Source organism: Drosophila subobscura, chromosome E (genome assembly GCF_008121235.1).
Source record: "Drosophila subobscura isolate 14011-0131.10 chromosome E, UCBerk_Dsub_1.0, whole genome shotgun sequence".
NCBI lineage: Eukaryota > Metazoa > Arthropoda > Insecta > Diptera > Drosophilidae > Drosophila > Drosophila subobscura.
Window position 1 is genome coordinate 1,813,494 of NC_048531.1, and position 27,133 is coordinate 1,840,626.

At 46.7% G+C, this 27,133-nt stretch overlaps 3 protein-coding genes across 5 annotated transcripts; all 3 read left to right on the forward strand.

Annotated features, from left to right (window-relative positions):
* On the forward strand, positions 1–23,799 carry LOC117892560. Of its 3 annotated transcripts, XM_034798881.1 has the most exons (7): positions 1–439; positions 502–897; positions 975–4,238; positions 4,295–4,542; positions 4,609–5,057; positions 14,084–14,087; positions 16,133–16,143. In XM_034798881.1, the coding sequence occupies exons 1-5, from the start codon at positions 113–115 to the stop codon at positions 5,054–5,056; spliced, it is 4,683 nt and encodes a 1,560-aa protein (XP_034654772.1). In that variant the 5' UTR covers positions 1–112; the 3' UTR covers position 5,057; positions 14,084–14,087; positions 16,133–16,143. The 3 variants fall into 3 exon arrangements, 2 of the variants coding, with proteins under 2 accessions (XP_034654772.1, XP_034654770.1); XR_004648729.1 differs by lacking the exons at positions 14,084–14,087; positions 16,133–16,143 and adding an exon at positions 23,796–23,799 and having other exon boundaries at positions 4,609–5,198; XM_034798879.1 differs by lacking the exons at positions 14,084–14,087; positions 16,133–16,143 and having other exon boundaries at positions 4,609–5,310.
* LOC117892562 (putative inorganic phosphate cotransporter) lies at positions 7,274–9,384 on the forward strand. The gene is made up of 4 exons (XM_034798884.1): positions 7,274–7,405; positions 7,649–7,788; positions 7,858–8,931; positions 9,005–9,384. The coding sequence occupies exons 1-4, from the start codon at positions 7,393–7,395 to the stop codon at positions 9,326–9,328; spliced, it is 1,551 nt and encodes a 516-aa protein (XP_034654775.1). The 5' UTR covers positions 7,274–7,392; the 3' UTR covers positions 9,329–9,384.
* On the forward strand, positions 9,974–12,908 carry LOC117892563 (putative inorganic phosphate cotransporter). Its single transcript, XM_034798885.1, has 4 exons — positions 9,974–10,213; positions 11,162–11,298; positions 11,374–12,447; positions 12,538–12,908. Exons 1-4 carry the CDS (start codon positions 10,159–10,161, stop codon positions 12,736–12,738), a joined length of 1,467 nt encoding a protein of 488 aa, XP_034654776.1. The 5' UTR covers positions 9,974–10,158; the 3' UTR covers positions 12,739–12,908.
* Positions 23,800–27,133: the final 3,334 nt, after the last annotated feature.

Consider the following 27,133-nt stretch of genomic DNA (forward strand, 5'->3'; position numbering starts at 1 on the left):
GCCTTTACCATCCCTAGCATTTCTTTCGGCGCGTATTTTCATTTACTTTTACATTTGCCAGTCGTTCCATTGTTTTCTTATTTTATGAGAAATAAACGAATCCAAAACGAAAATGGACTTTGACAACGCGAAGGAAAACATCCAGCCTTTGGCCAGCGGTCGAAATGTGACCTTGCTTCAGGCGTCCCTCTCCCAGGACTCCACACAGAGCCATGAGCTCCTGACGCAGCGCAAGCAAATGGAGAAGGACGTACACACATACAATGGTAGTGATCCGCTTGAGCCGTGGTATGCGTACATCTGCTGGATCGAGCAGAGCTATCCCGCGGGCGGAAGCGGTTCTGGCCTGCAGACGGCCCTATACCAATGCCTGACAAAATTCGAGCAGGATGAGCGGTACAGACAGGACAGGCGGCTCATCAAGCTCTTCATCAAATTCGTAAGTTTGCCCAAGTACCAGTAGCTGCCAATTGATGCGAGAAATTTTGTGGTGGCCTTCAGATGGAAAAGCAGGAGGACCAGATCGAGTGCTACCAGCAGCTGTACAACAGCGGAATCGGCACGATGCTGGCCGACTTCTACATTGCCTGGGCATACAGCTACGACCTGAGCGGCAATATGCGCAAGGCCGACGAGATCTTTCGCTTGGGCCTCCAATGCCGTGCCGAGCCGCAGGAGGAGTTGCAGGAGGCCCATCAGCATTTCGGTTACACGGTTGGTCAGCGCATGCTCTACTCCGATGGTGATGAGGCTAATGCCGTCACGCAAGAGCTGAATGAGCGTCGTCTGGCGTTGCAGTCACTGCATGGTCGCCGTGCGAGGAGCAGCCACACCGTCACAGTGGGCAGCGTGCGCACTGGCGCAGCGGTCAAGAGCCAGTTTCCGGGCGTGGTGCAGGTGAGTGCTGGTTTCAAAGCAGCCTTTTAGCTTTGATCCCATCTCAAGGGATCTCTGACTGATTTTTCAACCCCCAGAATGATGCTCCCAGTACAAGTCGTGCGCGCAATGCCGGTCGCAATGTGGAGGTGTTCAACGATGAGAACAACGATATCAATATCCCGCCTTCAGTTGCGGATACGGAAGTGAAGTCGAGCTTAAGATCGATCATCGACGCGGCCCGAGGACAGGAGAATCTCAAGGAGCCGGTGGCTTGGAACAAGGCCCACGACAAGCCCCATAAGCCCGGTAAGATCTTCGGCCGCAATGCCACTCCAGAGCTGGCTTTCGACATACACATGGATGAGCAGAGGCTGCCGCCCATCACCAACTACGAGCGCCGCATGGATAAGCCGTTAAAGCTTCCGCCCAACTTTGTGGAGAAAAATAAGCCGCAGGAGGCCTGGGTAACGCCCGTAACCATTGAGGATGAGCCGAACACTAACGGCCTGCCGTGCTACCACAAGAGCATGCTGTATCCGCGCCCCAACCTGGAGTTCTCCCCCGAGGAGTACCGCGCCTATTGCTTCCTGAAGCGCCGGGATGTGCAGCACCCGTTCGTGCTGCGCAACGATGAGTGGTGGGGCACGGGCCACACCCTGAAGGGTGTGCGCCGCTATCCGAACTTTGCCAGTGCCTCCAAGCCGCAGCCACGCGACGAGCTCGACCAGTACTGGAAGCCGCCCCCTGTTCAGGGTCTGCAGGTCGTGTTCGACAAGCTCTACAACGACGAGGAGCAGCAGGAATACCAGGCAGAGGAGATACTGGCGGCCAAGTGGCTGGAAAAGCGGAATATTACTGTGCATGGCAGCTTTGACATGGAGGAGACTGTATGCTTGCCCGGCAACAAGATGCCGCGTCGCAAGAGCTTCTTCCCTCCGGCCCAGCAGGGTTCATCCAGGAAATCCCTGATGCCGCCCCGAGTGTCTATAGTCCAGGAGGAGGAGGATGACGCCGGCGAGCAGGAGACTGCTTCAGCAGTACTTCCAGCGCCGCCCCCGCCTCTAGTTGTACCGCAGCAGAGAATCGAGTCGAATATTGAAATCTTTGAAGATTCGGATCCCACTCCCGTCCCCCCCAAGGCAGATGAAGATAAGTTTGTGATGCCTGCCATACCAGTGTCGGCTGCTCCACCACCGCTTCGCAGGATCGAGATATACGAAGATTCAGAGGATCCGACGCCACCGTCGACCTCCAAGCCCCCTCCGAGTGCCTTCTTCGATGCGGATGAGACCTGTTCCACCCATATGTTCAACATGTTCATCAAGAACCAGGCGGTGAGCACGCCGAAGGGCTCCCAAAAACAGGTGACGGCGCGCCAGTTTGGCACTGTCCTCAAGGAGCTGCCACCGGAGCCTGAGGAAGCCATCTCACCCGCAGCTGCATCCGTCGAGTCCCCAGTGGAGACCTGTTCGCCAAATCTACGCAAGCAACTCTCAACGATATTGGAGACATCAGAGCACGGCACGCACAGCTCGGCGGCGACAACAACCAAGTCGACCATCACATCCACAGCCACATCTCCGGGATCGGGATCGGGATCGGCATCTCACACCGCCCTAACGCTGACCGGCAGGAGTGCGAGTGAGGAATGCACTCCAGCAGCAGCGCGCCTGCAGCGTTTGGGGGCCTCCGAGCTGTCCACGGTCGGCGAGGAACCCGAGCGACAGTCTGGTGGGAATTTCTCACGTCGTGAACTGTGGGAGCCCAATGCTCCCAGCGTGCCGATGATGAAGTCCCTGCGCTTCCAGGAGGACAAGACCGAGACCATACCGAGAACGCTTCCCCGCTTCCAGGAGGATAAAACTGAGACACTGCCCAGGCTTCCAACTGCGATGGCGGAACTTTCGCTCCATCAGCGCTCGGCGGTCGGTGCCCCCAGCCTGGCGCCGCAATTGCCCACGCTGGATGACGAGGACGACTTGTGTGGACTTTTTGGGAAAACGCCGCCAAAGTTTAAGACTTTCCGTCTTTCCGGCTCTCCATTACAGGGAAATGCCAGCTCCAAGCGCATCTGTGATCAGACCACGCCAGATTTCTTCGACAGGTCCATTCGAGTGGCGCCTGATGTCAAGAGCTCTTTTGCGATGGCCAGGAGCCAGCCGGCAGCCGCTCCCAGCATTAGCAAGCTAGAAGATTCCTTTATGACAGATCTCTCTTATGTGCCAGAAACGCAGGCTGCGGCAGTTGAGTCCAGGTCCGAAGCGATGGCAATGCCGAAGACAGAAGCCACGGCCGCTCCCGCGACCATGCAAAAAAAGTTTGAAATTTTTTTGGACGAGACCATGCCAGAGCCAGCTGCTCCACCCGGTGCTGCCCAACGCAGCAGCTTTGCCTTGGACTGCACGGTACCGGAGACGCAGATGCCAGTACAGAAGGATCCCGTTGAGAAGCAGGAGACTTTTGGCCCAGCCCACTTGATGGCCTCGTTTATGAAGGATTGCACAGAGCTGAGCAGCTGTGCTCTTACGCTGCCCGTTCCAGGTGCGTCCCTTGCCCATGCCGCTGATTCTACAAGCACCAAACGCTCCTCCACCGCTCTGAAGTTTCTCAGTGATTCCATGTCCAAATCGCAAAGAAAATCGCCCAAGAAGAGCATAGCCGGAGGGGAGAAGCAGTCTAGCGACTTTTTTGAGCTGAATGCGGCGACCGAAATGTTTGCCACCAACATAAGCATGATCAAGAACTCGACGCTGTTGCCGCCCCCAGCTGCTGTTCCCGCTGTAAAACTCGACTTGTTGGCGAATGCTGATGAGGATGCGGAGGCGTATGCAGGGGCAGGTACAGATACAGATGCAGATGCAGATGCCAGGGCAGATAAAGAGGCGGGGGAGATGAGCATCTATTATAAAACGACTCCTTTGACCCCAAAGCAATCGAACCATTCGTGGGCTCAGGCAGACTTTGAGACGCCGCCGAAAAAGCAATTTATCCATCCCAAGGTGAACATTGATCAGTCAGTGCTGAACAGTACGCTGGCCGACATCAATTTGAATCCGTTCAATGTGGATCTGATCACCTCGCTGCTGGACTCCATCGACTTTTCGATGTACATTGAGAAGCTGCCCCATTGCCAGCTGGTGGGCAATGCCAAGCGACTGCTTCCGGGCACGAAGATGGAGCTGAAAGGCGAGAAATTCGAGGTGGTCAAAATCATTGGGAAGGGAGCCTACGGTTCGGTCTTTGCCGGACGACACTGCAAGTCGGGTAAAAAGGTGGCCCTGAAGCAGGAGCGACCCACAAACTACTGGGAGTTCTATATATGCCTGGAGGTCCACAGTCGCCTCACCAGCGACCAAATGGTGAGTGTTGGAACGGAGAAACCTTAGTTCCTCTTTTAAATTTGAAATTCTTGCAGATCCCAGCCTTCATGCACATCGATTATGCCCTGGTGGGGAACAACTCCAGTGTCTACATATCGGAGCTCTCGGAGTACGGCTCGCTAATAAATGTGTGCAATAAGATCAAGAAGCAGACCAACAAGAACTTGGACGAGTATGTTGTGATGCACATGAGCTGCCAGCTGCTGGACATTGTGGATCATCTGCACGCCATGGGCATCATTCACGCGGACATCAAGCCGGATAACATTCTGGTCATGAGACCGTAAGCATCTTGCTTTCCCTTTCCCTTGCGCTTTCTGTTTACTTACTACTCCCCCGCTCCCTGCAGGTTATGTGCGCAACCTAACGAGCTGAGCCTGCAGCTGATTGACTTCGGTGTGGCCATCGACACCAAGCTCTTTCCGCCCAATCAGGCATTCAATTATGTGCACCACGATGAATCGTTCAAGTGCATCGAAATGCGCACCCAGCGCCCCTGGACATATCAGCTGGACTTGTTCGGTCTGGCGAGCGTCATGCATGTGCTGCTGTTTGGTCGCTACATGGAGGTGGCCCAGCGGCAGCCGAGCGGCATTTGGATGCCCAAGACAGCCCTGCCACGCTACTTCCAGCGCGAAACCTGGGAGACCATTTTCCGAGGGCTCCTCAACGTTCGCGACTGTCGCACCATGCCCAATATGCAGCAGTTTCGAGCGCTCCTCAAATCCGAGATGGTTGAAAAGGAGAAATACGTGGGCGAGGCCATAGCCAAGTTCAATATGATACTGCAGCAATAGGGCTATCTGCATACGAAAGCCTGCATAAGATTTGTGCAAGAAGCTTGAATACTGTAGGCATTTTCCATATCGTCATCGTCTCTTGTATATTCTTTCACTCCAGTTATGGCTAACTACAATTATAAGCTTATTTGTATTACTTGTCGAATTACTAGGTCGAAGCATATATACATTTTCTTGTTGAGGAACAGGCCAACTACTTTTTACTCGCTATTAAATATGCATACTATTTTAAGCTATGCTTTTATGATCAAGCCACACCTTTTTTAATTTCACATAAATATGTACATACTCGCAGATTCCGTTCCTTGGTTTCTCCACAGAGATTTCTTTGGGCTGGAACTACGATTACTAAAGGAAGTACAACCGCACGGAAATGCATTTCGCTCGCCCTTTTCGTGGCCGCTTTAGCGCAGATAAACAAAATAATTTCAACGCAATTAAGCGGTTTTACGTAATTTTTACAATTCGGCTCCATTTGGGGGACAGTGAAGCGACACAGCCCACAGAGAGAACATAATTTCGGTGGGCCTGCCTGCATTTCGAATGAAATGAAATTTTCGGCTTGATACAAATAATTTCGGTTGCAGTGGCATGTTTTGCGGCGGTGGGCGTGGCATGTTGGCGGCGCCGTTTGCATTTGCATTTCCCATTTTCGCTTCTGCATTTCTGTGCTTCCCAGCATTTGTCGTCTGGGTTTCCGGCCGACCATGTCGCTCCATGCGCGTTCATCCCGAGCACAATTGGCCATTCGGAGGAAATGGGTGTTGCGGGAGAGGCCACTACATATGCACAGCATATAAATCAAAGTCAAAAACGGCTTGACATGATTCACAAATGATCCAAACAGCCATCCGACGCCATATGAAAGTCTTATAAATCAAAGTCCTAGCTTGGGCCGCCACTGCCCGGCGGTGGCTGCCTCTGGATGCGGTTGACCTCATGACTACGCCTAGCTGATGGCCAAACCCAAACCAAGCCTCACCCGCTGCGAGCATTGCGTACACGCAGTCTCTGTTTAAATACGAGTACATACAAATGTATGTATATGTATATAGATTTTTTGGGAAGTTTCTCGATGGTTTGATGCCCAGTAATAGCCCGTGCTGATAGTCGATCGCTCACACACACTCACACAAAGAAAACTTCTGCTGCAGCTCCGCAGCCGCAGCCACAGCCGGATACAGTGTCCCATCCCCACGTGGTCTCACATGATTTATGCAAATTGAAAATGACCTTAGACCCACACACACACACACACACACACACACATACTCTATCCCATACTTTCGGTACACGCTGTCCTGTCCATTTACCATGTTGCGGCCATCTCTCCATGTGTGCATCTGTGTGAGCATTTTTCGCCTCCTGTTGACTTGATTGTGGCAGCTGCTTGCCGCTTAGCTGGTGCTGCCCATCCCCATGCCCTTCCCCATCCCCGCCCACAACTACAAACACATCTCCTTGCACTTGTTGTGGCTGCTTCCACTGCTGTTCTTGCTGGTGGCGCCATGCATTTTGCATCATAAAGTATTTTAGCGCCATTATTTCATGAAATTCGCATTTATTTGCAGCTGCTCGTAGCAAAAAGCTGTCTGCCTGCCCCCCGCTCTTTTGTTCCCTTCGCTTATCCATGCTTATGCCCGTAGCTAGCTCGTGGGGCAAGCTTGCTTACATTTTTTCAATTCACAGACATATATGTATGTATGAGTATATGTACATTAGTATATGTGAGAATATCCTTTATATCGTTAGGGAGTTGGATAAAAAGTTCAGGAATAACCATCCGCGTGATTTGATAATGCATTTTCATTTTGTTTGATTAAAATAAATATAATAGTCTTTTAATATGCATCCTAAGTATTATACACATGTAAATGTTTTTAATTTATTAAATAAAGGTGAGGTTTTTACTCGAAAAGTTGTGGCTCAGCTGTGAATGGGTTTTTATCCTCATCAAATAAGTTCTGGAACAATTTACACAAGATTATTTAATAATTTGGATAGCCTTTCCTGTATGCATATTGATTTCAGTTGGGATCTTAACTTTGTGGCAACAACATTTCAACAACAAATTTTGTAATTTATTTTATACTTGATATAGTTTGAAAGTACCAGAAACACTACTAAAAACAAGTGTTTTTCTTGAAACACATTTATTAATTAGAATTGAAATGTTTCCAATAAGCTTCAAACCATTTCAAAGTCAAATTTAGATGCACTTCAGCTGCTGTGCGGATCGAATGGGTCTGTGTCTCGGTTGGATCTTGACGAATTTTTCAGCAAAGAACACAGGATAATGTCTCCGATCAGTTAGTTATCTCACAAGAAAACCAATGGCAGCCAAAGGTAAAGTGATGTGGGCAAAATGTAAGTGTAAATTCTATAAATACTCCAAGTCCACAAAAGAAATAAATAATTTATTGACTGGAAATACTTTACTTAACAATAGAATCTCCTTACGTTATACTCGCAGGGAATTTATCTGACTTCAAGCTATTTTGTGTCTTTAGTCGTCAACTTCCTTGCATTGACTAGGGTAGGCCTTCATCTTTCCTCAGCTGAACTAAGCTTAATTCTCTTTTACTCCAGGTCGTCAGCTGGGTATTCGTCATGTGCAGGCTGCACTGCTGTTCCTCAACCTGACCGTTAACTACATAGTCCGCCTGAACGTAGGCGTGCTCGTAGTGGCCATGACGGAGGAGAAAGCAACCACCAATCAAAGTTTTCCGGTACCATCTCTTAAAATGATTTTTATCTTGGTTTAGGCTATGACCCTTATGACCATTATGCAATTACAGCAAATCGAGTGGACAGAGGCCGAGAAATCATACATCCTTTCCAGCTTCAACTGGGGATATTTGCTGATGCAGATTCCGGGCAGTTTCCTTGTCAGAAGATTGGGGGCCAAGATGTCCATGATCGTGCCAACCTTCGTCGTAGCCCTGTTAAGCGTCTGCACGCCCTTGGGTATCCAGATAGGCGATTGGAGGGCATTCTGTGGGATTCGGCTGTGCCAGGGTCTGTGCCAGGGCCTGATGGTATCCTGCAGACACGAGCATCTGGCCAAGTGGTCGCCGCCAGCGGAGCTCAAACAAATGGGAGTAATCGCCTACTCGGGCATTTACTGCGGTACAATCCTGGCCCTGCTCGGCAGTGGCTACATTGCGAACAGTTCCATCGGTTGGACGGGAATTTCGTATGTTTCGGCAGCATGCTGCCTGTGCTGGTGCATGCTCTGGTTCGTCTGGGGCGAGAACGACCCCAGCAGCTCGTACTGGATTGGCGAGGTCGAGCGGAACCACATTGAGAGCTCCCTGAAGAGTGGTCACACATGCCCAAAGGGAGACATACCCGTGCCGTGGCAGGCGATAATTTCGTCAGTGCCGTTCCGAGCCCTGGTAGTGGTCAACTGTGCTCATCACTGGGCCGACGCCACAATGGAGGTGCAGATACCCTCGTACCTGCATGGTGTCCTGCAAATGAGCATCACCAAGAACGGTCTGACTTCGTCGCTGCCTTATCTTGTCAGATGGATCATGTCCCATGTGTACATCCTCGTCGCTCACATGGCCATAGTGCGAGAGCTGATCCGCCCGACTCCGTTGAAAAAATTGATCGTCACGTTATCCACTTGGGGACCTGCTCTGCTATACATTTCCATCGGCTTCCTGGACCGAACGAATGCCGGATTGGTCGTCACGCTGATGGCCATCAAGGCGGGACTTAGTGCCGGCTCCAGCATTGGCGGAACAATGAACATCATTGCGTTGGCGCCCAACCACTCTGCGCTTCTGATGAGCATTTTGTGTGTCTTGTCCGACGTCTTTACGCCGCTAACTCCGCTCATTACGGGTGCCATTGTTACGGATCCTGTGAGTTCGACTACTCAGCTAAAGCTTTAGATCTTCCATTTCCAACTGCCAAAATCCACATTCCTTTCCGCAGGCGAATCGTTCTCAGTGGCAGATTGTATTCTGCCTGATAGCACTTGTGTTCTTTCTCAGCAACTGGGTGTACATTATTTGGGGTTCGAGCGAACTGCAGCCATGGGATGCCGATGATTTTCTGCACAAGTGCTCTGTGGAGTGTTCCGAAAAGGAAGATGTGAAAGACCTACCCGATCTCTCCATTAATGCTAAAGTTATGCTCAGGGACATGTGTCAAAGAGTAACGGATCGCATAGACAAGGTGATACCTGATCAGCAAAGGAATATCAGACCAAAGATAAATACCGAAGGAAATAATGTGAATATCAAAATTAAAGATTAATTTTGGTTGAAGCTGAGTTAACGAATAGCAACTGCACAAGAAACTATATTATATCAGAACACTTTTGTGAAACTCTACAAGGTAGATCGTAGTCGAGCCATTTTACTATAGACTTCCCTGCTTATCGTCCGATTCGATTATCCAATCAATCGGCTTGTGAGTTCTCCCCACAAAAACACTTTTCGATGCCATGTGCAAGCAGCTTAGCTTTTCACTAACTTAATGACAGATTTTATAACAAAATTGCTGCAATTTGTACACTGAGTATACATATACGTAAAAATGTTTTGTGTTTGGAATCGCAGGTTTGTTGAGTTAGATCGGTTCGGTTTGGCTCGATTCGTTTCGGTGACGGTGCCGGTGCTGGTGTCGGTTCCGCAATAACAATTCCCACAGCGGAGAGATGAGATCGCAAAAATTGAGAGGGCGCTCTGTGTCTGGGTTATATTACCAATGTTTGCATAAAAGCAGCTTGTAAAACCAGTGGTAACCTGGCACTGGAATAAGCCTACAAATGACACGTTAGCGGGCTGGGAATGCGGCAGGTAGCATCCAGTTATCGCGTCGCTTAATCAGCAGCATGATAAAACGAATAAAAGAACACAGCCCCAATCTGGGTGTCGATGTCTAATTGCCGCCATAATCGCCATCCGCTGGAGCAGAGCTTTAAATTACGCGCTCAGAAGTATTTCAGCTATTGGCACGCGTAGACGCGACTGTTTTCTGGTCTGGTGTCTGGCCAGCCTCGGAAATTTCGGAATTGCTCTTCACACTTCTTGGGTTCTATCAGAGAAAGAGAAATCGGTTGACACATATGTATGTCCACATAGATGACCAACTTGAACTTTAAATTAAATACAATGACAGCCGCCGCTGAACAGAAAGGTGAATGAATTTATATATAATCCGAAAGTTCTTTGAGCGTCGAGTTTTGAGAAATGTGAAAAAAGAAAATCAAATGGGAGATGTGGAACAACTAATAAATAAAATTATTATAATAAGCGGATTGCAACGAATGCATATGGATGGCCCATTGGTAATCAATTCATGTGAAGTGTTTATAAAATCAAATGGAATTGCAAATTTACGGCGCATAACTAAATAAACTTTTAATTCACAAAGAAAAAGCAAACTCAACGTGCAAAAAATCAATGAAAAATCGGTTATACCCATAAACCAAAACAGAAGGCTTCCCAACCCAAAGTTAGGCGGAGTTATTAAATTAAAACGATTCGCTTAAAGTAATCTGAATACATATTTGATTGGATTACATTTGTATATGTAAACATTTCGATGCATGTAGGCTAAATCAGCGAGAGTAAATATTAAAAATATTATTTTTAATAATGCTTCTTGCATCTACAAAATGATATTTGCAAATCGATACAGAGTATTGCTCGTATCGGAGATTTTTGTATCAGTCCGCACTAGAATTTGGGGCACGTTTAAATTTGTAGCAGGTGATTCGATTTGATTTATGACTCAACCTGAAGCCACGGTGGAAGCTGGTCAATAAAGAGTTGGACCCGAACAAATAATATTTTGGTGCTTGTTGTAGACACAAGTGCGTTTCGTGAGCTGGGAAAGTTGTTTAGTTGGTAGTTGGAATTTGATTTGCATTTGAATTATTTATTTTTGTCAATTCCCTAAACTATACATTTGAAGCTGTGGCCTTCCAGCTATGACACGCACTGCATGCACACAGTAAATGTGGGTTGAACAAAAAAATATCAATTAATTTGTGACAAAAGTGCCCCACCCCCTCCCAATAGGCCCCACGACTGGCATCGATTGTGAAATTCTTGACCAACTTGACCAAATTTCCGCCCGTAGGTCCCCTGATTGGCATCCGCCACCTACAGGCTCTGCTCCTTTTCCTGGCAATCGTCGCCAATTACATAGCGCGCCTGAATGTCAGTGTGGCCGTGGTGGCCATGACGGATGCTGCCACCACCAATCCCGACTTTCCGGTGAGCTAAACTCGATTGTGGCATGCTGCCAGCAAGGAGTAACAGGGGTAACCCTTGCACGCTTTCCATTTGCAGGAGTACGATTGGACGGGGGCGCAGAAGTCATATGTTCTGTCGAGCTTCTACTGGGGCTATATTATCACCCAGTTTCCGGCCGGATTTCTGGTCAGACGCTTCGGGGCAAAGAGCGTGCTATTCATTCCCACCTTCGCGACGGCCATTTTGAGTGCACTGACCCCCTTCTGTATCAGCTGGGGCGGCTGGAAGGCGTTCAGCGTGATCCGGGTGGTGGCGGGTCTGTTCCAGGGTCTGATCTTTCCCTGCATCCACGAGCACCTGGCCAAGTGGTCGCCGCCAGAGGATCGCAACCGCCTGGGCGTGTTTGCCTACTCGGGAGCCGACTGTGGCTCGGTAATGGCCATGGCGATCAGTGGCCTCATCGCCAACAGCTCCATGGGCTGGCCAGGCATCTTTTACGTTTCCGCTGGCATTTGCGGAGTGTGGTGCCTGCTCTGGCTGACCCTCGGGTCGAACAACGCGCCCAGCTCGCATCTTATCGGCTCCAGGGAGCGGGACTACATAGAGCGCTCAATGAGGCGGCAGGACGGCTTCCATGCCCAGAAGATTCCGATACCGTGGCGCGCCATCTGGAGCTCGGTGCCGTTCTATGCCCTGCTGATTGTGCGCAGTGCCCAGGGCTGGGCCAACTCTACGATGCAGCTGCAAACGCCCTCGTACATGCACGGCGTTCTGGAGATGGATATCAAGAGCAACGCTCTCTACTCGGCGCTGCCCTTCTTAGCCATGTGGTGCATGTCCTACGTGTATCTGGTGTTTGCCGACGTAGCCATGTCCCGCCAGTGGATGTCACTCACCACGCTGCGCAAGTCCATTAACACTGTGTCGTACTGGGGCCCGGCAGCGGCGCTAATTGGCATCGGCTTCCTGGACAAGAGCCAGACGAGTCTGGCCATCACTCTGATGACCATTAACGCGGGCCTTAACGCCGGCTCCGGCATCGGCAGCATTCTGACAATCATCGACATGTCGCCCAATCACTCCGGCATGCTTATGGCCATTGTGAATGGCATTGGCAACATATTCCCGCTGCTCACTCCCCTGCTCGTGGGCGTCATTGTAACCGATATGGTGAGTCCTAATCTAATGGAGATTGACTTGCGAAAGAGAATCCATTAACGCTTTCTATTTCTATTTCCATTTATGTTTCGTTTTCTGCAGGGTTCGCGCAGTCAGTGGCAAATTGTGTTCGGTATGACCGCCGTTGTATTCTTCTTCGGCAACCTGGTGTACATCATCTGGGGCACCACCGACCAACAGGCCTGGGATGCCGAAGACTACCTCAAGCAGTGCACTCGGAATGGCCATCAACTGGAGCAGAATCATACAACGGATAGGGATAATGACTCAAAGACAACATGATGGCCTGGCACTGGTAGAGATTTAAACGGATTCATCCTACTTGGGGGCAGCGGGGTGTGGTGTATGGAATGGCCAGCGAAAAGTTGATTTTCCAGCGTTGATTAAACGCATTTTGGGAATTTTCTAGTTTCATTTTGCATTCTACTTTAATTAAAAATTCCCAAAACGTTCGCTCTTGTGTTTTAATTTCTTGTTTGTACGCAATTCTTTTCTGGCCGCGAAAATTTAATAGAAAATTCTTACTACTTCTTTGAATGAATTCATTTTCTATTTGCGCTCGCATTTGCATGCGCCCAGCAAGCCAAGGATACAAGACTCCCGGCTCTGGTTTACCAATCCTTGTTCTGGTACCCCATTCCCATCCATCCCTATCCCCATCCCCATCGCCATCCCATAGTCCTGCCGGACCCACCCTCCATCTCCATCTTATCCCGGGGCAGTCAGTCAACGCAGAGCGGCGGCGGTGGCCAAATAACAAGGAAAAAAACTTTGCACACAAATCAGAAAAATGGACACTTGGTGGAATTTATGCACGAACGCGTGCGCACAGTACGTCGCATGCCCATATTCGGTCCATGGTCTTGCGGTGGAATTGTTTGCCACCAGGCAGTAGGCAGGAGGAAGCCGTCAGCAGGCAGAAGGCTGGCTGGCAGATGTAGGGAGTGGCAGGAGGCGGGGAGGTATGGGCCGGAGCCGAAAGAGGCTTATGGCCAGCAAGTGGCTGGTGCGCGTTTTTCTGGCGCAGACAAAAACCAAAACCGAAACCAAAACGAAAATGTTTTTCAATTAAAAGCGTTGCGGAGCGAGCGCAAAAATTCATTTGAATTTCCCCAGCCATGTGCCAGTTCTCTTTGCCCTTAACCCTGCTGCCCCTGCCCACCAGCAACGTCAATGACAAGTCATAAATGGGCACTACCCAAGATCCGGACAGATGTATGTACATATGTACATATGTATGGGTGCACACACACACTGCACAGAATGCGTAAGCCCAAAACTACAAAAGAACGAGCAGGAACGTGTGAGACGCTTCTTACGCGTCATTACTTTTATACCCGGTACTCAGTCACTGTATCTGTTTTGAATTTTACATTTGACATTTGACATTTTTTCTACATCTGTCATCTACATCTACATCTCTTCTCACGCCAACACGCTCTGTTAGCTCTCACCTCTCCCCTAGAGCCGCACTCTACACGAAGCAGAGTGTGGAATGCAAAAAATATAAAAAAGCTGCTGGACGGGGTGGGGGTAGCCACTGCAAATGAATTTCTTCATTATGGCCATAATAATGATCCCTTATAATTCCAATTCGGTGATCTAATAGATATGGTCATTCCCTAAGGAATGTAGATGCAGCAGATTTTCGCCCTTTGTAGGGTCAGAAGGGGACGTTGCTAATTTTTGAAATACACTTGTATCAGTGTTAGCATACAGCAGTCTGGAGGAAAAATTTGGTGGCTCTAGCTTTAATGGACTCTGAGAACTAGCCGACAAACAAGACGGACGGACGGACAGATCGACAGACAGATAGACAGATATAGACTCGGCTGTTGATGCTGATCAAGAATTTATATACTTTATGGGGTCGTAAATAGTTCCTTCTGTGCCCTATTTACCCCATTTTACTCTTCCAGTACCGGGTATAAAAAGGAGCAAACGTTAAATACATTTATGCACTCGAATCATACGGTCTTGGAATGTCTAAAAAAACATGAATGCATTATATGCGTATATATGTATGTATGTTTGTATGTACATATATAGTTAAGAGATCAGGTTATTTAATAATTTTTATACTATAATATAATTATAATTATTTCAGGAGGGACATTCGAATAACCGAATAGTTTCATATAGTGTCCTTAAATAACTCAATTCCATGATTAGATTGATTAGAGTTTGTGCCTAAAATTTGAGTTAAAATAAGAAATTAAATGTTCATACCATTTATACATCATCATAATTATCGAATTAAAGGAACTGCCAAGGGACTCGCAAGAACGGTCCCGGAACTTGATGGAATCACATGGCAAGTGCAAGAATGTCTGGCTGTCCTGGCTGTGATAAATTGAATGATTTGTACTTTGTGCATCTGGCGACTCTTGTGGGACTCTGCTGGAAAGTCAGTTCAGTATTAATGACGTGCCCGCACGACTTGCAGGCCACAATGGAGTTGCACATTATGTGCACTTCATTACGCCGGAAGGGCCAATGAACACGGAAGCAAGGCAGATGATGTAGCCTTTGTTGGTCAACCTCATCATTATGGTGGAACATGATGTCTGTATTAAAATGCACATTGACATTGCAAGTGAATGAAGCTGGTACTCGGAACTCGGGCCTCAACCTCAACAATTAGATATGGGAAATGCATAAATTGCTGGCTTCTATTGATGTAATGCGATACAAGTGAGCTGATTGCTTGTCTTGATGGTGGGCTTCAAAATTATAATTGAAGCAGGAGCTGATGGGAGACAAGGAGAAGGAGGAGTCGAAGGAGGATCGGCAACAATAGATGAAGTGTCTGACAGCTTCCGAGCATTTATTCATTGTCCAGCCATTGCCTCGGTGCACAGCACAGCGTGCACATCAAGTGCCGTCAAGCACAGCGATTTCTTGAAATTAAAATTATGCCTGACGCTGTCCATTGAGGCACAGCCGGGTCTAGCGGTTGGGCTGGGGCTTGCGCTGGGCACAACAATAGCTGGAAATCAACAGCCACAAAAGAGACATTTGGCTCGTGGCCTACACAATATACGCAGGACCCTGGACCTGCTCATGGTTCGAGGTCCTGGTTGAGTTCAGAGCCTGCTGCAGCTCCGTCTCCTGCCGTGCCTTCGAGCACAATAAGTCAATGCCATGTGTGGTGAGCCTCGCCTCTGGCGGCCGAATTGCATTCATTCACTTTTTGGTCCCATATCCAGGACGCAGAGCACGCTTAATTATTATTGCATAAGCGCAGGCGCCAGACCCAATCCGTTGGCAGCTGTTGCTCGGTCCGTAATTATGGCCCGTGCGTCCGTGTCCGTGTCTGGGTCCGGATCCGGGTCGGGGTCCGTGTTCCGGCTCTCTGCTGCTGGCATGTCATTGTCCATGCCCAGGGCAGGGATCCGAGCACCGAAAATTTATGCATCGGTTTCTTTTGTGTGTCCAGCTCTCGAAGCAATTTCATGTTTATCAAGTGCATTGAGTCATGTTTTTTTTTGTTTTAACGGGCGGATGGACGGATGGACGGACGGACGGACAACCTACACATCAACGGACACGCTTATGCAAATGGACCGTATGGCTGGACAATATGCACTTTTGCTGCTGACCGTGTATCGCAGATTGTGTTTCATTTGAGAATGAAACTAAATGAATAATGTGCAAAATGTTAAAAAAGGAACAGCGTTTTGCTTATTGGTATTGATTTACTTGCAATAAAAAACTCTTTAGAGACGAATTTGTAATAAACAAATTTGAAATCTCGAATCTAGTCTGACAAGTCTGGGTTCCGGCATAATCGCATCTACCTGTGGTGTCTCTGATAGGTTGTAATCCTTAAATGTTATTTCCTCCCATTTGCTGACACTTTTCACAGCTTCGGATGCATATGTAAAAGTTATTTAATTCTTTATGTTGCAGCCTGCTTTAATCAGGCTGTCTCTGACATCATTTTGTTGGCGTCGTCTGCATCTGCATTTGCATTTACATTTGAATTCTACTCTCGTTGCTTCCAATTGTCTCCGTTGTACCGCTTTGACCTTGTTTGCTTCTGTGCCTGGCCCAAGCCAGCGCCAGCGCCACCACCACCACCACCAGCACCCATATGGCTTAAATAAACGAATGCAGCAGGAGCAGGAGCGGGTGCAGGAGAAACACTTTTGCTATTGTTAATGTTCTGACTGCAAATTCTGTCGACTTTTTCGTTGTCGTTGTCGTTGATATTGTTGTTGGTCTTGTCTAGCTGGACTGGAAACCGGGGTGTAAAGGAGCATCATTCCCATAATGGGTGGGGAGGGGTGTTGAACATTTTTAGAATTCATTGAATTTTAAAACATAACAATAAAGCACTCAAGATGTGCGATGTGCCAAAGCAAACCAAAGGTATGCCGAGCACACACACTCAGCACCAACGCCAGCACCATCGCCATCTCAAGCGAAACTATGGAAATCCGAATGCACGTCTGTGTGTGTGTGGGTATGTGGCGTATCTGTATGTGCATGCGGTGTGACTGTGTGCGAGTGTTGGCTTTGAGGAGGTCTGCATTGCTCTTGGAGCAGCCACCGAGCTTGAAAATTACGCGGAAAATTTCAGCAAGTTTTCCGCGCGTTTCGCCCTTAAAAGGGAAATCACATTTGTAATGAATTGCAGCTGTTGCATAGACTTTGGCGCCTTCGCGGCAACAACAGCACACAGCAGCAGAACGCTGGAGGAATGCTTTGCTCAGATTTGCAATTCATTGGCAAATGGTTGCCGCCCGCTGTGTGCTGCCTGTGTTGCTATGCAATTTTCATTCGCGGCTATAAATGCATTAACAGCAGAACTCTATCCCCTCCGTGCACTCCTCTGTGGCCGTCCTACACGAACAGCAATTTATCCAAGGAACCCCAATATCCACACGGGACAGGACCCAAATACGTTTACAGCAATAAACGTGTTGATTTATTGATTTTGCACGTCGCATAATTTACTTTACCTGCATGATGAAAGTAAAAAAGAAGGAGAACCTCCCTCCCCGAAGGGAAACGACGGGTAGAGGTTGGGACTTAAAGAGCAGCGATGGGTAGAGGGGTGCAGTCAACGACAGCAACAACGACAACGGCAACACCAACGCGCCAAACAAATAAAATCCTGGGCTCCTGTTTATTTCTCAGCTTGCACGAACCTCTGTTGCTTGCATTTTGTATCTTCCATTTTCCATTTCGTTGTATACCCTTGCCCTGGGGGCACCTTAACTCTGTGGAAAAAGATACAATTGGATTGGAAATATATATATTTGACTAGCCACTTGATATAGCCAGAAAAAAGATTTCTTAGACATAATGAACTAATGCTCGGTATATACACAAGTGACACCGTTCAGTGATCCATTTTGTTGTCTAAAAATACAAAAATTTATGTTTTGGATAACGATCCATCTGTAAGGGTATTTGGAGGTTGAATATTCAATGGTTGCATCTTTTTTTTGTTTGCTGTTGTTGTACCTCTGCTGTCAACTTTCAGTGTTCGCCCGTCTCCGTCTCCGTTGACTGTCTGCCTGGCTGCCTGATTGTCATCTCTCTACATCCACCTGTCCCTGGGTCCATGTACTTTTTTCGTTTGCTGTTAAGCCGGAGTTGCCACTTTTTTGCACCTACATATCTGATGGCAGCAGAAACAGCAGCAACAATGGCTGGAGCAGGGCAGACGCCATGCCGTGCGCCATTTTCGAGTTGTTTCTTGCAACGGAAACGAAAGCGGTTTTCATATGCATGTGTGCTTTCACTAACACAAACTAACGAGTCGCACATATATGAGAGTGGGTTCCTCTCAATCTCATTCCTCTTTTCTCTCTTCTCCATCTTCATCGCCATCGTCATAGCATCTCCCCATACTGTGGGACGCCTCTTTGCAGGTGCCGACAATATGAAATGTGTGGCTGGGAAATGTGCAGATTTCTCGCTGGCTTCTAACGCTCTCTCTGTTCACCTTATGTCACATGCCTGGGCTGGCTCGGCACACTCAATGACAAAAGTATGCAGACAGCCACAATTGAAATGTTTTCCGGAAATATCTTGCCTTAAAAATGTACAAATGCTTGTCTAGTTCGATTTGCATCAAAGAGTTGCCGAAGATCTGAATATCAAATCAATATTGTTGAAGAATAATATTATAATAATATATGCCCAATATAGAATCAAAAAGTATAAATATTATAATTATAATAAAAAAGTATAATTATTATCGTTATTAATACTCGTATAATTCCATTCCTTATGTAATGTTTACAGACTTTTGATTCGCACAGTTTTGTGGAGATGCGGGAAGGGGCACACTGATCCCGATGATTGTTTATGTACTTGGAGCCGTATACATTTGTTAGCTAGTCTTCTTACGCGGTGTATACTCAGTCTCTTTCCACTCGTTCTGCCATACTTTCGCTCTCTTACCCAATTCCTCTTGCAGGCATCCCGGCCATGAATCGCTATCCGCTGCAGTGCCGCTTGCCGTGTTCTATGTTCATGGGTAAGGGTATGTTAAATAAATTTGCATACTTTAGTTCATCGTTAGTTTGGCAAAAGCTCAATTTTCTATGCTAAAATGCAACTCTGATGATGACAAAAAAACAAACGAGTTACAATGCCAACAAAGGAAAAAGGAATCGACAAGGGACTGCGGGAAGCGGGAGCGCAAAGAGAGCACAAAAGAACCAAAGAATTTCCATGTGGCAAGCGTGTTTTCTACGAGCATGTGTGTGTGTCTATGTATGTCTCTGGATGGGAGTTGTGGCAACATGCTAATGAGGCATTTGTTATGCAGCATATTTTTGCAGCTTTTGTCCTATGAATGATTTGCACTCGGTACACAAAAAAAAGGTCCGATTCCCGTCAGCCCTGCCTCGGACTTGATTTACGAGCTGGGGCTTGGGGCTGCTGCAATGTAGGTATTTTTCCGGTTGAAGGTTTGCCTCCCGTTTTTTGTGCGGCTATGCCAGTGCCCAAATCTAAGCCAGCTCGCTCTCTCTTTCTCTGTAGATTTAACGGCACATTTAAGCGCAACCGCAGCCCGTAACAACATCAGCAGTGGCAGCAATCCTGGCAACAGCAATCTCATCCCGACCCGTGCCAGTATGCACTTTATGTACTGTGTGGCTCTGTGTGGCATGTTCGCAGGAGCTGCCCCAGCGACAGCCCCAGGAGCAGCGCAAACCCCCCGTTTTGGTTAAAATACCGAGACACACGCTTGCGCGAAATTTTATGATAGTATTTTGGTGTAATGGCTTACCGCATTGTAGCTGCTGCTCCTACGGCTGCTACTGCTGTTGCTGTTGCCTGTTTGCGTAATCTAGTGTTGAAATATGGTTTTAAGGTAGATTCAAGGCAATTTACCATATTGGCCGCAATACAATTTCCGCCCAGCAACGGCAACTGCCGCATAAGGCCACATAAATAGCCAACAGCAGCAGCAGCAGCAGCATCAGCAGCAGCAGAGGGACGGCAGCAACGACTGCAATGCCAGGCGACATATGTATTTAAATTTGCTGCGGCTTATGTTATTTGTCTTCTGCGTTGCGTTGCTTATTATTTTTGGTTTTACGGAAGAGTTGCAACAACAGCAAAAGCAGGAGCAATTTACTTATGATAATAAGCACATCAGATATTGTTCGGATATGCACATGTACATAATATGTACACATGCAAGAGTATATGAGCTTGCTTATAAGCCCGTAATGCCTTAATCTCAGAAAAAAGCACTGTGGCACTTGGTGTGGTCTGTAATTATTAACAAACGAGTCGGAGGAGGACTCTAAACAGGAAATTGAATAATAATATATTCAAATTGCATAGAAAATTGTGTTTAGATCGTTTGCAACCGCATCGAAAATCGAACTTCCTTACTGAGTCAGTGTTGAATATCTGCTTGTACATTCAATAAAAAACAATTCGGAAACCAAAAGTATAATTTAGAATGTCAATCGTGATCTCCAAGAAGCAGTTCGATTTAATTTAAAGAGTTTTTAGACAGTTTTTGTGGTATCCAAGGGAAAAGTTTAACTCTTTGGACTATTATCACTTTGGGGCAGCTAAATGAATTTAAGAAATAATATTTAAGCCATAATCAATAGCAGTTTAAGCTGCTTTTAAACGTACTTCCCCACGGGCTTTATCAGTCGAGGTCTGGTCAGACCGCTATCCTATTAATTTTGCTTATCTGCTAAATATCCTCGAGAGCATTCGTGCCTTTTAAAAAATCGCACTTGTCGCGGCTAATTCCTTTCAAGTTTGTGGCAAATAACCCCACGCAACTGACAGTTGCAGCGCGGGCGATGAACGAGAACTGCCACGGCAGATCTGGTGGTTAGCACTGGCGGTGGTCGCCATTCATTTGTCCGCCTACTGTGGCATTATTGCCACCCCAAGCGGGTCGTACCACCACCACCCATCGCAATTCCGGAGCTGGCCCCAAGCCACAACTAGATTTTTGGTCGCCTCGTTGCTGCTGCTGCGGCGTTAGGCAATTTGTTTGCCATTGCGATGCATGTGTGGGTGGGTGCTGTTGCGTACACATGTGGCTGTGTGTGTGTGTATGTGTGGCTGTCTCCATTTTCTTTCTTTCTTTGTTGGGGCTCCACCCTCGAGGCTGACTATCGTCAGCGACGTTCCCAGACACAAGATTTATGCGCTTGCCAAGCTGCAAGCAAGCAAACGGACAGCAATTAATTTGCATTCTGGTAATTAATTTTCCATTTCTCCAGTCGCATTCCGTCTCTTTCTTTCCCTCTTTTATGCCCCCTTTACCCTCTCGGATTTCTTTGCTCAACCAACAACGGGGTCGTCCGTCCAGGCCCTTCGCCTGTCGCTTTCTAAATTGCTGTTTGCGTTTTAAAGTCGATTCGAGTGCTTAAAGCTAATCAACTGAGCACAGCGGTTGGCCAGGCTCTGGCCTGGTAACGAAGTTACCTGTTGCCGCAGCCATGGGCAAATCAATCAGCAAGCACCCACACCCCATTAATTATGCAGTCGAGTGACCAACTTTGGGGCTGTAAACATCCTGGCAACAAGGTCCCCGCTCCGCTGCCATTGCTACAAATCAGGGCCCGCAGAGCAATTGAAGTTGTCATCGTTTAAGGGCCAACGACAAGGCCAAATACGAGGACTCAAGCCATGTAATGCATATACTCGTAAGGCAGCAGCCCCGACAAGAGCACTCTGCCAAAGTTTCGAGGTCTCGAGGCTCGACACGGTGCGCCGGCAGGCATTGTCTTGCAGCTGCTGCGAGTGTTTGCTGCACTTACGAGTGTGTATGTAAGTGTATGTACGATGTAGTTGTCGTTTTCGTGGTGTCGTGGCAGTTCATAAAGCTTACAGCAGCAGATGCGGCTGCCGCAGATACAAGAGAGAGAGAGAGAGAGGGAGAGAGAAAGGACCATCAGAAGCGGGCAGAAGGAAAGTGCATTCAACTGCACTTCATTATTTTGCTCATTTCCTCTTAATGACAGTATCAATGGCTATTTTACGCCATTGTCTTGCCGTACACAGTCTATTGTCTCAGCTGGATGCCATTTTATTTGATTTTCAATTACGTTTAATTAATTAAGTGTAAAAGCGTCGACACACCCACGCAGACTACAGGAGGACCAAGCTCCGAGGACAGTCCGAGCAGCGACCATTGAGGTGCGGGAATCCGATGTGGCAAATGGTGCGTATAAGAATTGTTCGATGTTTTGTAAGCGGCAGCGTATCAACGCATTTAATTTAAGTGAGGCGACACACGCAAACACACACACGCACGCAGCACATATGTCCAATGAATATCAAAATTAAGTATACGCCATGTAATTGGGGCGGAAACGGAATTGGGGCAAAGAATGACATAGAGGAGGCTGGCCCTGTCCGAGTGTTGAGGTTGAAGTTAGATCTACTTACGTACAGCTGTTCAAGAGTGGTAAAAAGTAAGGAGCCAAAGTCCTTTAAAAGCATTTAAATATCGAGATTAAAGTAGTTGGGAATGCATAAGCAATCCCATCATTGAAATAGGTGCTGACTGTCTGGACTACAATCTCAATTTTAAAATGATGTAACCTGGGTAAAGTCCATTGGATGGACAACTTTGCTTGTGATATTAATGCGCTGCACTATATCCTGATGGTAAATCTCGTCCTTGGGTGAATTCCAAGTTAATTTAAGTTTATTTTCAGCTTTTTTCTCGCATCGCGTTATGCATAACCCTTGCTGCGTGCCACAAGTAATAAATTCATTACGAAATTGTCGCTCTATAAAAAGATAAACAAATGCAAGCGCCGTAGTTTTCCGGGGGGCGGGCGGTGGTGGTAGCAACAAAAAGGGGAAAAACATTTTATTCGGTTGCAAGCGGAAGTCGAAACTTTGGTCCGAAAGGAAAATGCACTCGGAAAATAAAACAGCCTCACTACGACAGAGAGCGACACTCAGGCCAGGGAGAGACTCGGAGCAATGTAGAAAATTGTTGACAATTTTCGGAAAATGAGCACAAAATGAGTGTGCAGAAATAATTTGAAAAGTTTCGCTGTTTGTATTGCTAAGCAGAGCCATCGTTGCCTTCGCCATCGTCGTCGTCGGCACCACGTTAACATAATTTATGAACGATTTTCCGTCCACGGACTGCACATGGCTAATTTATATTGTCAAAAGAAAACAGCTAGCCTTTTTACTTCCCTGGTCACAGACACTGTGATTTGGAAGAGTAATTTGAGAGTCCCACAGACTTTATCTGCGGACAGCGAAACACAATCTCCAGAGCCAGCTCTTGGCTTTAAGCCCCATAAAACGAAGAGAAGAAAGAAAGTAAATGAAATGTGAGCAGTGCAGAAACTACCACAATTGTGCAGAAGGAATTTGTCTTTGACTAACCCAGCATAAACTCGTACACGTTTGGCTTAACATGTTACGGAGTCTTTCAAGCTTGGCAGGAGTGCTGAGTCGAGCTGAGGCGAGTTGAGTCGAGTGGAGTCAAGTCAAAGGATAAATTCATTTACATATGCACACGGCCTGGAAAATGACGGCGGCGTTGGAGCAGTGCATTAAATTCCCGAAATATAATCAAATGAATGCGCCTTCCCGGAGGAGTCCCACTTCGAGTCGGCCTGATCAACTTCCGATTGCGCTACTTGGGTATGAAATGATGGCCGCCTAATGACGTACATAACACTTACACTTGGGCATGCTAATGGCCTAATGGATTGGGCTGAGGAACGGGTGGGGGGTGTGCACATGTAGCAGCGAGCCAGTAAAGCTGCGTTAACCCAGTCATTCAGGCAGGCATCCAACCAGGCAACTGTCTTTTAATTACACGACTTAACTTCGAATTCATGCAAGCGCATTAAACGTAGGGTTGTGTGCTCCTTCCGGTTCCCTGATTCGCACCCCACACTCCTCTTCAGCGCTCTTTCGAGCACCGTGTGGCATCCGTCGCTTTTTGCCTGCTGCTGTTCCAGCTCTGGTCCTTGTGCTGGTCCTGCTGCTTGTTTTGTCTGCACAGCCAGACGTATACTTGATGTTGTTTATGGAAGGCCACAATTCGTTTATAGAAAATATGCCAACGTCTCCATTATGACTTCTTCAAAAATTTTCAGTCTGTTGCTTGGCGTAAAATCGAGAAACGCTTTTTTCCCCGAACACTTTGTGTTTCTCCTTTTTTTCCCTCGCTAGCTTCTCTCATGTTCTGCACTCTTTTTCTGTGTTCCCTTTCTGCCCGTTTTTTTTTGCGCTCGAGTCTTGTGTTTGTGGCCGAGCCTGAGCCAAGTTTGGACTGCAATTATGACTGCTCCTACTCCACACTGCTCGGCCTCTGTTCCAAGCTGCCTCTGCTACCAGTTCCTTTTTCCTCCTCTTTGTGGCCGTTTATATGCCTTCTTTCGTTCATTTAATGTATTTCGCAAGTTTTTGCTTTTTGTCTTGCAGCAGCCGTTTTTGTGTGAATGTGTGTGTGCCTATACAGCCTCTGCCTCTGCCTTTACTGCTGCTACTGCTGCTTCTGCTACAGAGCTTTTGTTTTTTAGCCGGAAGTTGCTCAAGTGTTAATAATTTCATTATTTCCGCTACGCTGCACACAGCCGCACCCACACATGGTCACATATGTATGTATGCACATACATATGTACATATATACATACATACATATGTATGTACGTACATATGTGCACATTACAGCTGCGACTGGCAGTCTTTACTCTCCTGACTTCGGACTTCGCCCGCTTTACACTCAGCCGGATCGGGGCATTTGGACTTGGCGCTAAGTTTCCCACAAAAAATATGTCCCAATTAGTGATAGCAATCCTAATAAGACGGCAGCGGTCTAAAAAGTTAGACAGGAAGAGATATGCCAATATTCAGATGAACTAAAAATGGTTGTAGTGATTGATTGGTTTCAGTTTGTAAATAAATTGCAATTTGAACTAGTTGTGAGCTTTTTATTCAAGCATTTTTTAAACGATGTCGGGGGTTTCGGGCTTGGGCTACTATTCCCTGGTGAGACAAGTACATTGGGAAGGTCTTGGCTGTAGTTTAATTAAAAGGAAAGAAATGGCCGTTTTTATAACTAATTGTTGTCAATGAATAGTTAGAAAATTAATTAATAATGGGGCACGTACCAACATATAAAAATTAAATTGAAATTGTTTATAGAGAAAATTGGCAGAGCATCGTGGCATTTGCTTGATTTCTTTACCCATTTCTGGGCTATAAAAAGCCAGAAAACTGCTGCATGAGTGAAATTTACGCTTTTTTCATGTATGTAGGAGTATAGCCTAGGCCGCGCGTAGTTTTTCTGAGTTGCTGTCTTTTTTTGTCGATTTTCTTCTGGGCATGTATGGGGTAAAAATGTAATTACATACGCCAAAAGTAGCAGGCTGTGGGTGTGGATGGCTAAGCATAACATCCTAACAGAAATATAAAAAATACTCTCTGAGAGCGGGGAAAAGCTCGGCCGAAGCCAGGGCAAAGGAATGTGTGTGCTTTACATCAAAGGATATAATTTAGGGGTCTTAAATAAATTAATACGCCGCTCGGTTTAAATCTGAAACTTTTTTAATCTGCTTTAGTTGTGCCATTGACTGCACGTAGGAGTGGTAATCCTTTGCGCCCAGTCCCGCGTGTGTGTGTCCTGATGGCAGATAACAGGCGACCGCCTGGCTTGAGGCTAAAGGACTTAGCCAAAACGTATTTCGGGCACATGTCAAAGTCGCCTGCGGAAAGTTTTTCCCCTTTTGCACAGTTGCCACAAATTAGTTTTCCCTCTCGTATTCTATTTTTAAGCATTCTAAGCTTTCTCCCACCCCCTACTTTCCCTATCAGCTCCTGGATCGGATATTTTCCGAATGCTTCCCAAACGAGTGTTGAATTATACTGGCAATTTAAATTGCAATTAAGCATGGAAACCCGTTGCTACCCACTATTCTTTAGGCATGCTTAAAAGAAAAGTACTAAAGGTTACTTGTGCTGCTTGGCATCCCATCGAAAGGACAGAAATATTCCAATATTTACCATTATGTATTATTAATTTTCTACTCGTTGGCATTTGCTTAAAACCTATTCGCGAAATTACGAATTTTGGAGGTCACTCTATTTCCAATTTGCCTCTGGTGTAATAATCAACTTCAAATCATGAAATGTATGATTTTCGGTGCTCCAGCGTCTATAGACTTTTGGATCCAGCCAACTTCATAATCGCTATTCCCTTGCCAATCCCCTGCAAATCCATTCTACCTGCCACCCAGCTGGATGATGATGACGATGATGGGCTTATAAATATAAATAAGCCTTTCATTTCAAATGCAATCATGCGTTGTCCAGGCAGTCGGGGAGGAGCAGTCCCGTAGGCCCGCTCCATGACCAGGTCTGGTGGGTACACACCACATTAAGCAAACAATGCAATCAAAGTACGAGTAATGGCGTCCAATGCACACAATGAAAATAATTGCCGGTAATCCTGGGCTACTAATTTTTGAACGCCTCGTTGCTTCTGGTTGTTCCTGCAGTGTTTTAGGCCCAATCGATTTGCCGCTTTTCATTATTTATGAAAGCTTATTTGCCATGAAAACAGTGCAGTTTTCCACGGCTCGGCAGCTCATTCGTATGTACCGTAATACTCATGAAAGTCCACATTAATTTGAATCAAACATGCACGCTAGTTTAATACACCCAGTACTGGAAAAGGGAGGTGTATACTGTATTCATGTTCATTTATAAGTTGTCAGAATTATTAAGGTAAAGTGGTACCAATTCCTATGCCTATGTACATATATTATAATCTGACTAGATATATCATTTGGCAAAAACACCTTGCAGTTCGCCAACTAAATTCTTTTTTGTTTTAAGTATCTCAAAGTCGGGATGTCTGGCTTGACTGCCGTTCCATTACTTGTTTTGATGTGTTATTGTTCTTCCCTGTTGGCCATTCCCTTTTGCTCCCTCTCTTTGTGTGTGTGTTTGTGATTAGATTCGTGTTAGTTTTATCGCTGCAATTTAGCGCAATAAATTTTAACCCCAGTGCAAAAAGTATCAGCGTTAAATGCACTCCCAGTGAACATAAATGCCAAAAGATATTATGTAATGGGCACACAAACAAAGTGGTCAAGCGGAAGCAAAAGTGAAAAGAACTTATACATCTCTAATTAGAAAACAGTATGGTGTTTCGGGTTGTTTGCCAATTGCAATGTTTCATTGCCTT